We start from the raw sequence: 14576 nt of genomic DNA, 5'->3' as shown, positions 1-14576 counted from the left end.
TGTCCACCCAACCAGAGTATCATCTAGCCTATATTTTTCCCTCTTGTTAACAAAGATATCATGGAAATAATTTATCAAATATGATGCTAAAATCTAGCTATAATATATGTGTAGGATTTCCCTTATCTACCAGGCTTGTAATGCTATAGAGGGTCCATGAGCTTATTGTGGTGGTGGTGGTATTTTTGTTTTATAATTATTTTTCAATATGATTGGTTTCCTTCTTAATGCAGATCCATAGGCTTTATCATTTTGCTAAAGGAGTCTATGATATTAAAAAGTTAACTCTTGATGTAAAGAAAAAGAAAAGAGATGTGTTTGACATGGCTTCCTTTCTACATGCTCACAAATCATTCATATAATCCATCCTAGAATTTACCAGGAAAAGACATAAAATTTACTTGTCCACAGTTTTTGGAGTCCATCTTTATGCTGTTTTAGAAAAGTGGGACCTTAGGTGGTGCAGTGAGTGGAGCACCAGCCCTGGAGTCAGGAGGACCTGAGTTCAAATCCGGCCTCAGACACTTAACACAAAAACTAGCCGTGTGATCTTGGGCAAGTCACTTAACCCCAATTGACCTATCAAAATAAAAAAAGAAAAGCAGGACCTCAGTCTATTCCCCACCCTCTGACATCTCCATCATTCTCCACAATTTTTCAAACATTACCAATAACAGTAATTCAGTGATCATATTCTTTCCATACCATTGGCTGTCATTCAACTGGTTTGGTTTAAGATCATAGACTCAGAGGATCTTCTATGATCCTACATCAAACTCCTATGCTCTTACTGCATTAATTTAATTATGAAGCTTGGTCTTTTATTCCTTCCTTTTGTTCAGTCATTTTTTAGTCATGTCTGACTCTTTGTGATCCCAATTGGAATTTTCTTGACAAAGACACTGAAATGGTTTCCCATTTTCATTTCCAGCACATTTTATAGATTAAGAAGCTAAGTGATCCGGGTTAAATAGCTAATAAGTGTCTGAGCCCAGATTTGAACTCAAAAAAAGTGAGTCTGACTCCAAGCCCAACACTCCATCCTCTACACCACCTAGCTGCCCCTTTTCCCCTTATAAATGTTTATTCTAGTCTTTTCAGTTTAAAGAACCATCTCTTGATGCAAAATATGGAAACAAAATTAAAACTTGAGTAGTTGTATTTTCTTCTGGTTACCCATTTGCGCTATACCTTCCACTTTGTTGCCAAATGGTCCAAGGCCTAACCCTCCTCCCATCATTTCACTATTTGTCTACCAGTAAGCCCAAATCTATAGTTTGCTGATGTTTCCCTTCAGGTTGTCATTACCATTTTTCCTTGACTTTCAGAATTCTTTATTCTCACCCGGGTATGGGAAGGGACAAAGCTGCTTCCTTTGATTGTAGAATTATAGTTCCCAGTGCTATATGCAACAATACTGGGAATTAGACTTTTCTTTTTTGCTCTGTTGTATACATGTCTGACTTGTCTTTCAGATCTCCACTTGGCAGGGTTTCCCTCCTTTCTCTTTCAGTAGCATCCAAAAAGTTCCTTCCTGTTCTTATCTTCCATTTCTTCCCTATCCTAACTCAACCCACACCCTAATTCCCATTTCAAGGAGGCATTCGAGGCCCTAAGATTGAACAGTAGGTTTAAATGATTCATCTTAGCCTATTTAGAATGAAATTAGAGTTGAAGAACTTGAGGCAGCTAGGTGGCACAGTGAATAGAGCCCCAAACCTAGTGTCAGCAGGACCAGAGTTCAAATCCAGCTTCAGATACTGTGTCACCTTGGCCAAATCACTTAATGTCTATTTCCTTTAATTTCCTGATCAGTAAAATGAGGATAAAAATAGCACTTACCTCCTAGGATTGTTGTTAAAGTCAAATGAGATAATCTATGTGCTGTGCTTTGCAAACTTTAAAGCACTATATGAAAGCTATTTATTACTACTAGTGTGAGGAAGAAAAGGTATATGAATGCACATCTTTGGAGATAAATGCATTTTAAATGAGTGTTTAGGGAGGATAAAGATCTTCATAGATTCATATTATTTTATTTAGAGGAAGTGAGAGGAATGTTGCCGAAGTAGGATATCAGTCTACAAAATGGGGTTAATAGTAGTCCCTACTTCTCAGAGTTATGAAGACCAATGAAATAATATATACAAAGTGCTTAGCACAGTGCTGGACACATAGTAAGAGCTACATAAATGCCAGCTATTATTGTTGGCATTATTATTATTTCAGAATGGCCAGCTCTTTAACAAATATTTCTTACCCTCAGAGTAAAAGTCATGTTAGGCACATTCTATCTAACTCAAAAAATAGATGTACTGCTTTCTATTTCTATATCTTATTCCAAACATAATTTTTAAAATTATTTTTATTGTTCTTAGGATATTTTTCATAACCTTTACTTATGCTATGCTGAGTTTTATTATGGGTCTTTGCCCCTTCTTTTTTTTCCATCTTGGTTCTGTCACCCTTTTCTTGTTTTGTACATGTTCTAATAAAATATGGCCACCTCAGTGACTCCATTGTGCAACCACATTGGTCTCTTTCAATATCTAATTGGGGGAAGGGGAAAAGTAACATAGCAATCTCCTGAACTCAACAAACCATCTTCTGTCTTTTTGTGCTTGCACAAGCTATCACCATTGCCTGGAGTGCACTCTGTCACCTCTGTTCAGCTCTTTGAGTCCTCATCTTCCTTTAAGAATTAGTTGAGGTGTCCTCTCTTCCATTAAGCCTTCTCTGATATATCATGGTTATCTTCCTCCTCTTATTTCTTTGTATTTACTTATTTGCATACATTCTATATCCACCTTCCTCTTCCCTAACACCAGTAGAATGTAAGCTCCTTTAAAGGGGCAGGAACTATTTGATTTCTGTCTTAATGCTCTCAAAACTCTGCACAGTGTCTTTCTCATAGAAAAATTTAAGAAAAATGTTGGTGGCATTTTGGTCTTTGAACCAAGATTACTTAGTGAATCAATTGGGTAATCCCAGAACTAAAATTTAACATTTGTTCATTTATTCTGCTACCCTGGATCACCCTCCCTTTCAAAGTAGATTAATCCATTTTGCTTTTGAACATTAGAGAAAGAAGAATACTCTCTCTGTATGTTCTTTTTCTCAATAAAAAAACAAACATTTAAATGTTTGTTGATGAAGATAATCTCTAAAGATAAGATGATATCATCTAAATTTTAGAGAGTTTGGGAAAAGCAGAAAGGGAACAAAATATCCAGCCAATTTTTAATTGGCTGTGATTTGGTTGATGACTGCGGGCTGTGATTTACTCTCTCCACTGCTGTCCAGGTAGATCCTTGCCACCAACAATGGACTAAGCCAAAAGGGGAAATACTGAGGAGTGAATACATGAATCTATCTGTACGTGCTTGTCCTACTCTATTCCCAAAACAGATGTAGACAATAGCTGACTTATCCACTGTTTTTAATTATCTATGCCTCTTTCCCCTCTATTTCCAACAACTTATTCTCAGCTGGTTTTGTATAGGGATATCATTAGACAATGCCATCATTTTCTCTTCACAGTTTGCCTGATAGCGCTATAATGAGAACAGAGCTTGTGTGCTTATGCAGGCACAGTTTAGAGCAGTCACTTTAAAAAAATACTTGGATATTTGTTCTGTGACACAGAACATACTTTTTGGTATTTTTCAATCCAGTGATCAAATAAAATTCTAATAGTTTATGCATATGAGGATATATTTCTGTGTTCATTGGTGGCTTTTTTGCCATACTTTGTTTTAAATGATGATTTTGATTTAGTTCTTTAAATGGGCATGTGCCAAACCTCATATTTTCAAGCAAAATGAGGAATCTATGAGAACAAGTAGAGAATCATTATATCACAGGGAGGTATAGGTTCTGTTCCAAATCAATCTGATTAAAAAAAAATGTTCTTTCCCTTCCAGTCTCCCAAGTCAGCATTTATTAGTGCTGCAAAAAAGGCAAGGTTGAAGTCCAATCCTGTTAAAGTGCGTTTCTCAGAGGAGGTCATCATCAATGGCCAGGTTTCGGTGAGTTTAAAATTCTCTTCTTTGTGAGGCAGAGATTTGTTAAGGTCATGTATATTCACTCAAATTTAGTCTTTTTGACTGGAATAATCAATCACTAATGGTCACTTGCTGATTATGCACTAAGGTCTATTTTTAATTACAATTTCTTCTGCCTTATTTATTTTTCACTGACTCCATACTAGATTGTAAACTCTTTGAGAGTGGTGGACCACGTCTGCTACTTCCTTCAACACAGACGCAAAGTCTTATGCCAATGGTAGGTGCCCAACAAATATTTGTTGAAGGAAGAAGTTACCAACTAGGCCAAATTCAATCAAAATAATTGGAGTATTCTATATCTATTCCCATTGTCTAACATATAGTCTACAAATTAACAAACCAGAAATAAAAGAGAATGCATAAGTTCTTCATTCATGTTCTTGGACTAATATGAAACATACTAGTTATGTGTGCATAATTATGTGTGCACACACATGCACACACGTCCATCTTTCTTCATCCTTTTTGACTGTTGAATTCCTATCCATCCTTTAAATCCCAGTTCAAGTGCCATTTCCTACATTCTTTCCCCTGCCCCCTCCATGCTTCACATAGTCCTTTGTTTTGTGCATCCCTTAATGTACTTAGCATGTGATATTTTGCATAAAAGTTAAACATGTGTGTCTTATCCCAATTGGTCAATAATAGGCCTCACTTGTTCATTGTTTGGGTGCTGATGGTTCAGAGAGGGTGTAAATAGCAACTATTTCTGTTCTGGTCAGAAGCTCTGAGGGTCTTCCCCTCCCAGACTGATTCTTTTGTGAAGATGAACTAGGCCATCTTTTGCCTCAATTCTTGACTAGGGATATGGATAGCATTAGACAATGCCATCATTTTCTCTTCACAGTTTGCCTGATAGGGCTATAATGAGAACAGAGCTTATGTGCTCATGCAGGCACAGTTTAGAGCAGTCACTTTAAAAAATACTTGGAAATTTGTTCTGTGACACAGAACATACTTTAACTGCTGAACGGGCTTTGCCTCAGACAAACTGAGACCTAAGAAAGACGTTATCTTAAAAAAGGCCAAGGTCTTCCATTGCATCCAGGATCATCACCAGTCATCCTGACCTACATCTTGCCATGGGACTCCATTGATTCTGGGGGAGAGAGTGAGGCTGATGACTTTGCACAGTCCTGCCTCACTTAAATCCAATTCACTTGCAAGTTAAAGCATCATCTTGCTGATGTCATTGGTCTTCTTCTAGAAAGGATAAACAACAACAATGTTAAGCTGCAGTGTTGTATAGTGCTGAACTAACTAAAAGTTAGGAAGACTTAGGGTCATTTGCTACTTCTGTCACTTATGAGCTGCATAACTATAATCAGATCACTTTATCTCTCATCTATAAAATGGGTATAATAATAGCATAACTCCTACCTCTTACAGTTGTCTTGAGTCTCAACTGTTAGATAGGTAAGCTTTCAAACACCATATGAATGTCAGTTGTTATTATTATCATTTGAACTATGTGTCTCCCAACACCTAGCACAAGACTCTGCACATCGTCAATGTTTTTGTTTGTTGAATGGATGAATTATTGAATGAATGGAGTGTTCCATTTAATTTTAGAGAAAAAAAAGCATAGGCCATTTTGGATTTTTTAAGTAACAACAAATATATTCAATTTTTTGTCCCTTTGAAGTTTATTTTGCTTGTAAAACTATGGCAGAATTGTGATTATGCAAGCTACTTTTTCAAATTTGCCCAGAATTTTATTTATTTCAAGGGTCTTCAAGTTCATTTGTATGGATAATAGTTCTACCATTATAGATCAAAATTCATTCATTTCTTAATAGATCTGGCTTCATAAGTTTCTTTGGTCAGAAATCTTTAGAGGATCATGGGGTCATAGATTTAAATCCTGAAAGGAATCTTAGAGATTATCTAAAATTTTGTATGATGACTAGTTGTTTATATGCTATCTTTCCCTTCAGATTGCATGCCCCTTAAAATCAAAAACAGTGTGTTTTACCTTTTTTTACATCCCCAGCATTTAGCAAAATGTCTGGCGCATGCTAAACACTTAAATGCTTGTTGTCCGATGCAGTCCCTTCATTATACAGATGAGGGAACTGAAACACAGATAATTTAAGTGAGCAGTCCAAGATCAAATATATTCAAATCCTGCCTTTCTGAGGCAGTATTTAAACCTAGGCCTACTTGACTCCCAAGTCCAGTTCCCTATGCACCCTGACACACCAAAAGGTTGTCCCTTGATTAATGTCATAGGCATAGTGAATGATAGAATTAAGATTTGAACTTAGATCATATGATTCCAAGTACATCACCCTTTCCACCATTTATCCCTCATTGAATGACCAACCATTTAATGATAAGCCTTTCTTAAGGGCAGCTAGGTGGTGCTGGACCTGGAGACAAGTTCAAATCCAGCCTCAGACACTTACTAGTTCTGTGACTCTGGATGAGCCATTTAACCCTGTTTGCTTCAGTTTCCTTATCTATAAAATGAACTGAAAAGGAAATGGCAAACCATTCTGGTATCTTTGCCAAGAAAACCCCAAATATGGTAACAGAGTCAGACATGAATGAAAAAAAACTGAACAAAGTAACTTTCTAAACTTAGCTAAACTGGTCTTCATGTGACTTGTGTGTGTTTTTTTTCTTCATGCCCATACTTAAAGTCATTCCAACTCTGTAGGTAGGTCCTTTCAGATATTGTGATGCTGGCAAAGTATTTGATGCATCAGGGTTACCTCCATCACACCAAGAGGAATCATAGGCATCCACTTTAGTGAAGGACTTGCTCCTTACTGACTAAAGAATATCCATCAGGGCTGGCTCTTTGGGAAACACTGAAGCAGGCAAATTCTCTCTTTGCTGCCATCCACCTGAAGCTAGCCCCTTAACCTCAGCTTGTCCCTTCACCTATCCTGCCTCTTGCTCTCACAGTGCCCAGAGTGTCAACTCATTTACCAAATACCCTAATCCAGGGAGTTTTAACCTTCTTTGTGTCATGAAAACCTCTTGGCAGTTTAGCGAAGACTGTGAGCCCCTACTCAAAATAATGTTTTTAAATGGAGAATTAAAATTCATAGGATTCCAAAGAAAGTTTTTATATTGAAACAGGATGCTTTAAATTAAAAAGAAAACTCAAATTGATAGTTCCCAAGTTAGGACCCCCTACATTAATCTATGCTAACAACCTCCTAGGTTACATAGGTACATTTTCACTCTATTTCAGGAGAATCCAGCCCAACTCTAGCCTTCCTCTTGGGCTTTAGTCCTTAGCTAAAAAAGAAGCGTATCTGTTGCTTGGCCCAAGACAGAACAGCCTGATGCTACACAAGCAAATACTTTGTGTATCTATACAGAGTAAATTATACCAGAAGCTGCTTTGACAGACAGTTTCAGGCAGTTCTAGGAAATAACAAGGCTTACTGGAGATGGTTCTTTCCCTGAGACCCAGGGCCAGCTGCTGATTGCCTCCAGCAGGTTCCCACTTATAACTGTGGAATCAATGTCATGGGATGCGGATTGTTAGGTTCGCCTACACCTACGCCTTTGTCATCCCTATGGTCCAACCTCCTTCTTCTATTCAAATATAAGCAAGTTCACCCCAGTTCATTAGTACTTGGCTCCAAGCTCATAAAATCCAGTCGGTTCTCAGTCCATCAGATTTGTAAGTGAAGAACACAGTTCAATATAGTGATTCACTGAGCTCTTTCAAGTATAGCTTATTTATATTTTGTCCTTTTCCACTCCCCCAAAATGTCAATATTTCCACTCAAAGATAGAGAATTTTAAAGGGTGCTGGCAGTCTCACTCTCTTATTTTACTGTAGAAGAAATTGAGGCCTAGAAAGGTTGAAACCAGGTCCTCTGAATGCAAATCCATCACTCTTCGTGGTGCTATGTTGCTACTTCTATATATTTGGCTGCTAGATGGCAGAGTGGACAGAATGCTGGACCTGGAGTCAGAAAGATCTGAGTTCAAACCCTTATTAACTGTGTAACCCTGGATGAATCATTTAATCTCTGCTTCAGTTTCACAATCTCTAAAAGTTGAGATAAATGATAGCACTTACCTGACAAGGTTGTTGTGAGGATAAAATGTGATGATATTTCTAAAATGTTTTGTAAACCTTAAAAGCTCAATAGAAATGCTAGCTAATGTAATCTGTTACTATGTTAGAAACTAAACAAACCAGCCACTTTCATATACTTTCCCTTCCTGTGGTATATTTAAAGAATATCCTAAATTAGTTTTTTTAATGCAGAAAATAACATTTTTTTTAAATTATTTTTAATACTGTTATTTGGAACCACCAAGGCAGAAACATGCTAATATTTATTGGACTTCAATTTGTCAAAAATAATCTCAATTATTTAGCACTGTTAAATTAAATGTTGTCAAAGTTTGGTGCTAAATATTGTCACTTGAAATAAAAACAATTATATTTATACAATTCACATTTTATAATAGTGCATCCAGACCCCAAAACATGTAATGAATTTTGTCCTAGACTAATTTCTTTTATCTGTAACAGACCAGTCATTTATGACTTGAGATCTGGAATTCCTGCTAAAACCAAAACTTTACCTTTGGTCATCCTGGTGGGTTACAGGATCCTCAAAACTTTAATATTGGTCATTCTGGTAGGTTGCAAGAACTCTATTCCCTACTATAAGCAGGCTTTTGCAGTCTTAGGGAAGAGAGTAGTCTCAAAAGAGATGCTCAGAAATATAGTATTCTAAGAATTAGAGATATTAAGTCATCGCAAACTGATTACCTGATGTTTGAAGTACCCAGCCTTCAGAATGGAATCCAGACTTCAGCTATAGATATGCAAGATTCCTTAAGGGAAAATGTGTGGGACACCCACTCTTAATACTCTCTACCTAGAATGGCAGATACACCAGCTGAACCCACAGGAAAACCCATAGACTCAAGACCATTGTAGTAACACTTCTCTTTCCCCCTTAATATTCAGTTACTTCCTGTCCACAAAAGTATCAGGACTGGTCTAAGGAACACTTACAATCATTATGTTGCTCTTCTCTACTTAAACATGTCATATATTGCTTAAATGTCAACTCAGAGGTTTCTCAGTCCTTCAGGAGTCATATCTTCACAGCATGCAGAGTCATAGGAAAACTTCCACACAAGCTTGGATGTAAGGTTAATGTTGATCAGTTATAATCCTAGCCTGGAAAGAATAATGGTGTATCATCCTACAAATAGCATCTGTATCAGCTCACTTCCCACTCAATTTAGTTCATCTGCATTGCCTTCCCTGCTGAGCTAACAGCAGGGATGACCAGAAAACAATAGATTATAGTTTTGGCTTTGTCAAATGACTGCCCATAGGAAAATTGTGGGGTTTTATTCATTGTACTACTTTTACTATGGAACAACTGCTTAATTACTCAGAATAGGAAGATACTAATTTGGCTGACTTGCTCCTTTCCACAGGAAACAGTAAAGGACAATTCACTTCTTTTCATGCCAAATGTTCTGAAGGTCTACTTAGAAAATGGACAAACCAAGTCATTCCGTTTTGACTGCAGCACTTCAATAAAGGTAAACCTACTTGCCACAAGCTCATGAGGCATGCTATGCACCTTTAACAATAAGTCTTTTGATGCATCTCTACTTTGTTCTTAGTTGGTTACCTTCACATCAAATGTGAGTGTTTAAAAACTAATAAGGTTCTGCTCTGTTTTGTGCCAATAAAAAAGAACATTATGTGCTGTTGGTGAAGTGAAAACAGAAGCAGTAATCTTAATGTGACTTCAAATTAATTAAAATTGCCTACAACGTCACTTAAATGTCTTGGTATACTACCAAACTCCAGCATTATTTGTCAGCAAAGTCAGAAGCCAAGTAGATTAAGGTGCTGCCTACTAATTGAATATTAGCTACTTTGTCAACCAGCAAAATAGAGGTGTAGGGTGATCTTATGATGGGTTTCTATATAATAATTATTATATATTAAATATAATATTATTATATTATATATAATAACATAATAATCTCCTCTTGGGTTAAGGAATAACTGTTGATTTAAATAACATATTTGTAAGAGGCAACGTGGAGTGGTAGAGGACTGACTGGCTTCAGTCAGGGAGACGTGGGTTCAAGATGCTCCTCTTCTATGTCAGCTGTGTGACCATGGTTAAATCCCTCTCAGTGTCACAGACAACTCTGTAGAGCTGAAAGTGAGCTAATAATAGTAACCATTTGTACAACACTTTAACAATTACCAAGGGGCAGCTAGGTGGCACGGTGGATAGAGCATCGGGTCTGGAGTCAGGAAGACCTGAGTTCAAATCTGACCTCAGACACTTAATAGTTGTGTTACCTTGGGCAAGTCACTTAATCTGGGTTGCTTAATTTCCTCATCTGTAAAATGAGTTGAAGAAAATGGCAAACCATTCCCGTATCTTTGCCAAAAAACCCCAAGTGGAGTCATGAAGAGTCTGAAATGACTGTACAACAAAAGGATTACAAAGTGCTTTGTGTGTGTAGACACACACACACACACACACACACATATATACATACATACCATTTGTTCTTCACAAGAACCCTCTGAGATAGAGGCTCCTATAATCCTCATTCTACAGATGAGGGAGCTGAGGCTGAGAGAGTTACCAGAGACTTGCCCAGGAATACACAGCCAGTCAGCATCTCAGGCAGAATTCAAACTCGGATCACCATGATTACCTACCCAATACTTCCTCTGCTGCCTCACAACTCGTGTTACTAACAACTGCATCTGTGGTTATGTTCCTGCTCCAGGACTTCCCTAAACCAATGAAGTCACATCTGCACATAGGCTTATATAACATTTTATAGAAAACTTCCACATGTATTATCTTATAGGATCATAGAACTTATGATTTAGATCATAGCTCTAGAGCTGAAAGGGACCTTAGAGGTCATCTAGTCTAACCCCCAGATTTTACAGATGAGGAAACTGAGGCCAATGGAGGTTAAGTGACTTGCCCAAGATCACACAACAAGCATTGGAAGTGAGATTTTGATCCTATCAACAATACTTTTCAATCTCCATTTGACAGCTAAGAGAACTGAGGTTGAAAGAGGCTAAAGCCTTTATCCAAGTTCAAAGAGTTCATGGGTAGCAGAACTGGGACTAGCTCTCAGGTCTTCTGACATCTGGTCCACTGTCCATCCCACCCCTCAAAGGAGTTTAAAAAATAATCGATTTATGCCAACGTCACTGGTAACTTTCAGGCCATTCATAGTGTGGCAGAGGAAATGATGCTTTCTTACTTGCATTTAGAAGAAATGCATATGGCTTCTGTGTTTTTTTTAATTGAACAAAAATGTTTTTGGATTTTGATTACTCCCTAATGCTCCATCAGCTCAGGGCAAGTTTTCTTCCTCTGGAACCATAAAAAGGGATTTCAGGATAATAAAAAGTACCTAGTGATAACTGAAAACACTAGGAGGAAGGGGACCTGCATTTATTTTTTAATTCTATTAAGGGTCAGGCTGCCTCCCCCCTCTCCTCCAATACACACACAAACACACTTCTACTTATGTTTTGTGTGAATAACTTACTTGAAATACAACACCAGTTTTTGAATTAATAATTGTGGATGTGGCATAAGGAAACATTTTATAAAAGCACTATCTACATTTGTGTTGTCTATTATCTCTCTGTTTGCAAATGGCTTACTTTAAATTGTTGTTAAGCATCTGGTAATTTAGCAGGTATTAGAGCTGACAGGAGAAGACTAATGCCAACAGTTTTTACTTCCTCTTGAATCATTTCAAAAGAAACATTTACATCCTTTATAGGGGATTATTAATTTGCAACAGGTTCCAAATAAAGAGTTCATTTTTCCTCCTGCCCACCTTCTAACCACTGGAGGAGAAAGATCAAGTCATGAGAAATGCTTTACAAATGATGAATTTGTCTTCTAATAGGCTATGGCTCCTTTTAAAAGCATTTGGTTTTTTTCTATATATCAAACTTAACCAGTCAATTCCTTCTCTTTGGGGACTTCAATAGACTTCCACTAAGCAGTAAACTCTATGAGGACAGGAAATATGTCTTTAGCTAAAATTTGTATCTTGTCCTTCACCATCCTCACCTTCACCATCTTCACCTTCATCATCCTATGCCCAGCATAGTAGTTTTCCCACAGTAAATTATTAATGAATGTCTGCTGAATTGAATTAGTTGAACACCTTATAATGGAGAGGAAGACTTCAATGCTTTTCTATTATAAATAAATACAAACTTGAAAGATGGTTTCACTGTGCATTATCTTGTATCTTATCTAATAGGAACCCAAATGATTTCAGATTACAAATAACTCAAATAATGTTGATTTCCCTGAGTGCTGCAGATGGTTGTGAGGAGCCTGGGGGAAGGGTAAATACTCTTAAAAACAGAAGTGTTTTTCCCTAAAATAAGTTATAGCCTTTATTTTTAAATTGCAATTTAAAAATATCCTGGCTGGTAGGGTAAGTAGGGTAGGTGTAAATAGAAATTGTGTAGCTTTATTATTTCTCTTACACTTTATAATGAAAGTTTCCCAAGATTCTTCACTTTGGACTCACAATAGGGAATAGCTATTGATGCTAATTTGCTAATATCATCCCTGGAGAAACAGAATTATACCCTATAATGTGTGCTTTGGCACACACAACAACTAGAAAAACTCAATTTAGTTTTTCCCTCTGTGGACCTTGAGTTCATTTTAGGAACAGAACAAACACACAGTCAGGAAGGGTGGCACACATCTGTAATACCTGCTACTGGGGGGCGGCTGAGGCTGGTGGGTGACTTGAGCCAGAGAGTTCTGAAGTACAGTTGGCTTAGTCAATCAGTTGTCCAAACTTAAGCTTGACACTAATATGGTGAGCCATCTGGAGAGGAGATGGAGAAGGGACAAAACTTGCCCAAGCCAAAAAAAATGGAGTAAGTCAAAGCCATCTATACCTTTACACAGGTGAGATCAGGCTTGTGAGTGACCTTTATACACCTAGCCGATCCATCCCTCCCCCCCAAAAAAAAGAATGGAACACACACATCTTGAACATAGGCGACAATAACTGTTGAATTAAACTGAAAGACTTCCTATTAGATTCAGTTTAAGCAAAAGCATTCTTGAGAGTAATTTGGGGCTCCACATTTTAAAGGTGTATGAAGAAATTGGAGAGGGCCAAAACAAGAGCAACCAAAAGAGCCAAAGGACTGGCCGATGAAACCCCTGAGGAAATGTTAAATACCTAAGGAGGATTAATCTTGGAGAAGAAAAAATTAAGGGGCAGCATAATAGTTTTTAACTACATAAAAAAGTAAAGAAGGAAGACCTGTCATAAAACTACTATAACAAAAGAATATAAAAAGAAGTATTGCCTGACAGGAAGTATTGTTAGACCCTGGAATCAGTGTGTGTTTATTGAATCCCCTTCATGGGAGATTTTTAAGAATAGCAAAGCCTGTTTCAAGGCTGGTTTAAGTGTATTCCTCCTTGGGCTAGACAAGAAAATCGGTTATGATCCTTTCTATTAATGTGATTCACGTCAGTAATCCACAATCCCATATCTATAGAGATTTGTCTAGTAACCTCTCTAGTCTTCAGTAATGTAAAAGGCCTTGTAGGGTATGGGGGACATGTTCCCATAACTCCAACTTTTAAGACTCAGAAGTATCTACTAGGTCTATATCCCAAAGAGATAATTAAAAAGTAAAAAGGATGCACATGTATGCATATTTATAGCAGTGGTGGCAAAGATTTGGAAATTGAGGAAATGCCTGTAATTTGGGGAATGGATGAACAAACTGTGGTATATGAATGCAATAGAATACTATAGTGCTATAAGAAATGATGAGCAGGCAGATTTCAGGAAAACCTGGAAATACTTACATGAACTGATGCTGAATGAAGTGAACAGAAGCAAGAGAACATTGTTCACAATAACAGCAACATTGTTCAACACTCAACTATGATTGACTTACCTCTTCTCATCAATACAAAGATCTAAGACAATTCCAAAAGACTCATGACAGAAAATTCTGTCCACATACAGAGAATGGTGGAGTCTGAACACAAATTGAAGCATACTATTTTCACTTTATTTTTTCATAGTTTTTTTTTCTTTTTGTTCTGTTTCTTTTTTCACAACATGACTAATGTAGAGATGTTTTACATTATTGCCTATATCAATATATAGCCTATATCAAGTTGCTTGTTGCTTGGAAAAGAGAGAGAGGAGGGAGAAAAATTCAAAACTCAAAATCTTTTTTTTTGCTTTTTGGAGGGGGGAGGGCAGGGCAGTTGAGGTTAAGTGACTTGCCCAAGGTCACACGGCTAGTACATGTTAAGTGTCTGAGCCAGATTTGAACTCAGGTCCTCCTGACTCCAGGGCCATTGCTCTATTCACCACACCACCTAGCTGCCCCAAAACTCAAAATCTTATAAAGAAATAAATGTTAAATGTTTAAAAACTGTTTTTACATGTAATTTAAAAATACCATTTTATTTTTTTCAATTCTAAAAAAAA

The 14576-nt window shown here is 37.2% G+C and overlaps 1 protein-coding gene across 1 annotated transcript in view; it reads left to right on the top strand.

Annotated features, from left to right (window-relative positions):
* Positions 1-14576, top strand: part of FRMPD4 (FERM and PDZ domain containing 4) — a 302625-nt gene that overhangs the window by 247483 nt on the left and 40566 nt on the right. Inside the window, exons 5-6 of the mRNA XM_069062992.1 lie at positions 3924-4028; positions 9504-9611. Coding sequence (XP_068919093.1) covers positions 3924-4028; positions 9504-9611 — 213 coding nt within the window. The remainder of the gene's footprint in view (positions 1-3923; positions 4029-9503; positions 9612-14576) is intronic.

Source organism: Petaurus breviceps, unplaced genomic scaffold, assembly GCF_028583685.1.
Source record: "Petaurus breviceps papuanus isolate PSGF00001 unplaced genomic scaffold, PetGlider_PUasm1.0 90515, whole genome shotgun sequence".
NCBI lineage: Eukaryota > Metazoa > Chordata > Mammalia > Diprotodontia > Petauridae > Petaurus > Petaurus breviceps.
The sequence above is the reverse complement of the archived record's forward strand: the minus strand, read 5'-3'. Positions and strand labels throughout refer to the sequence as shown.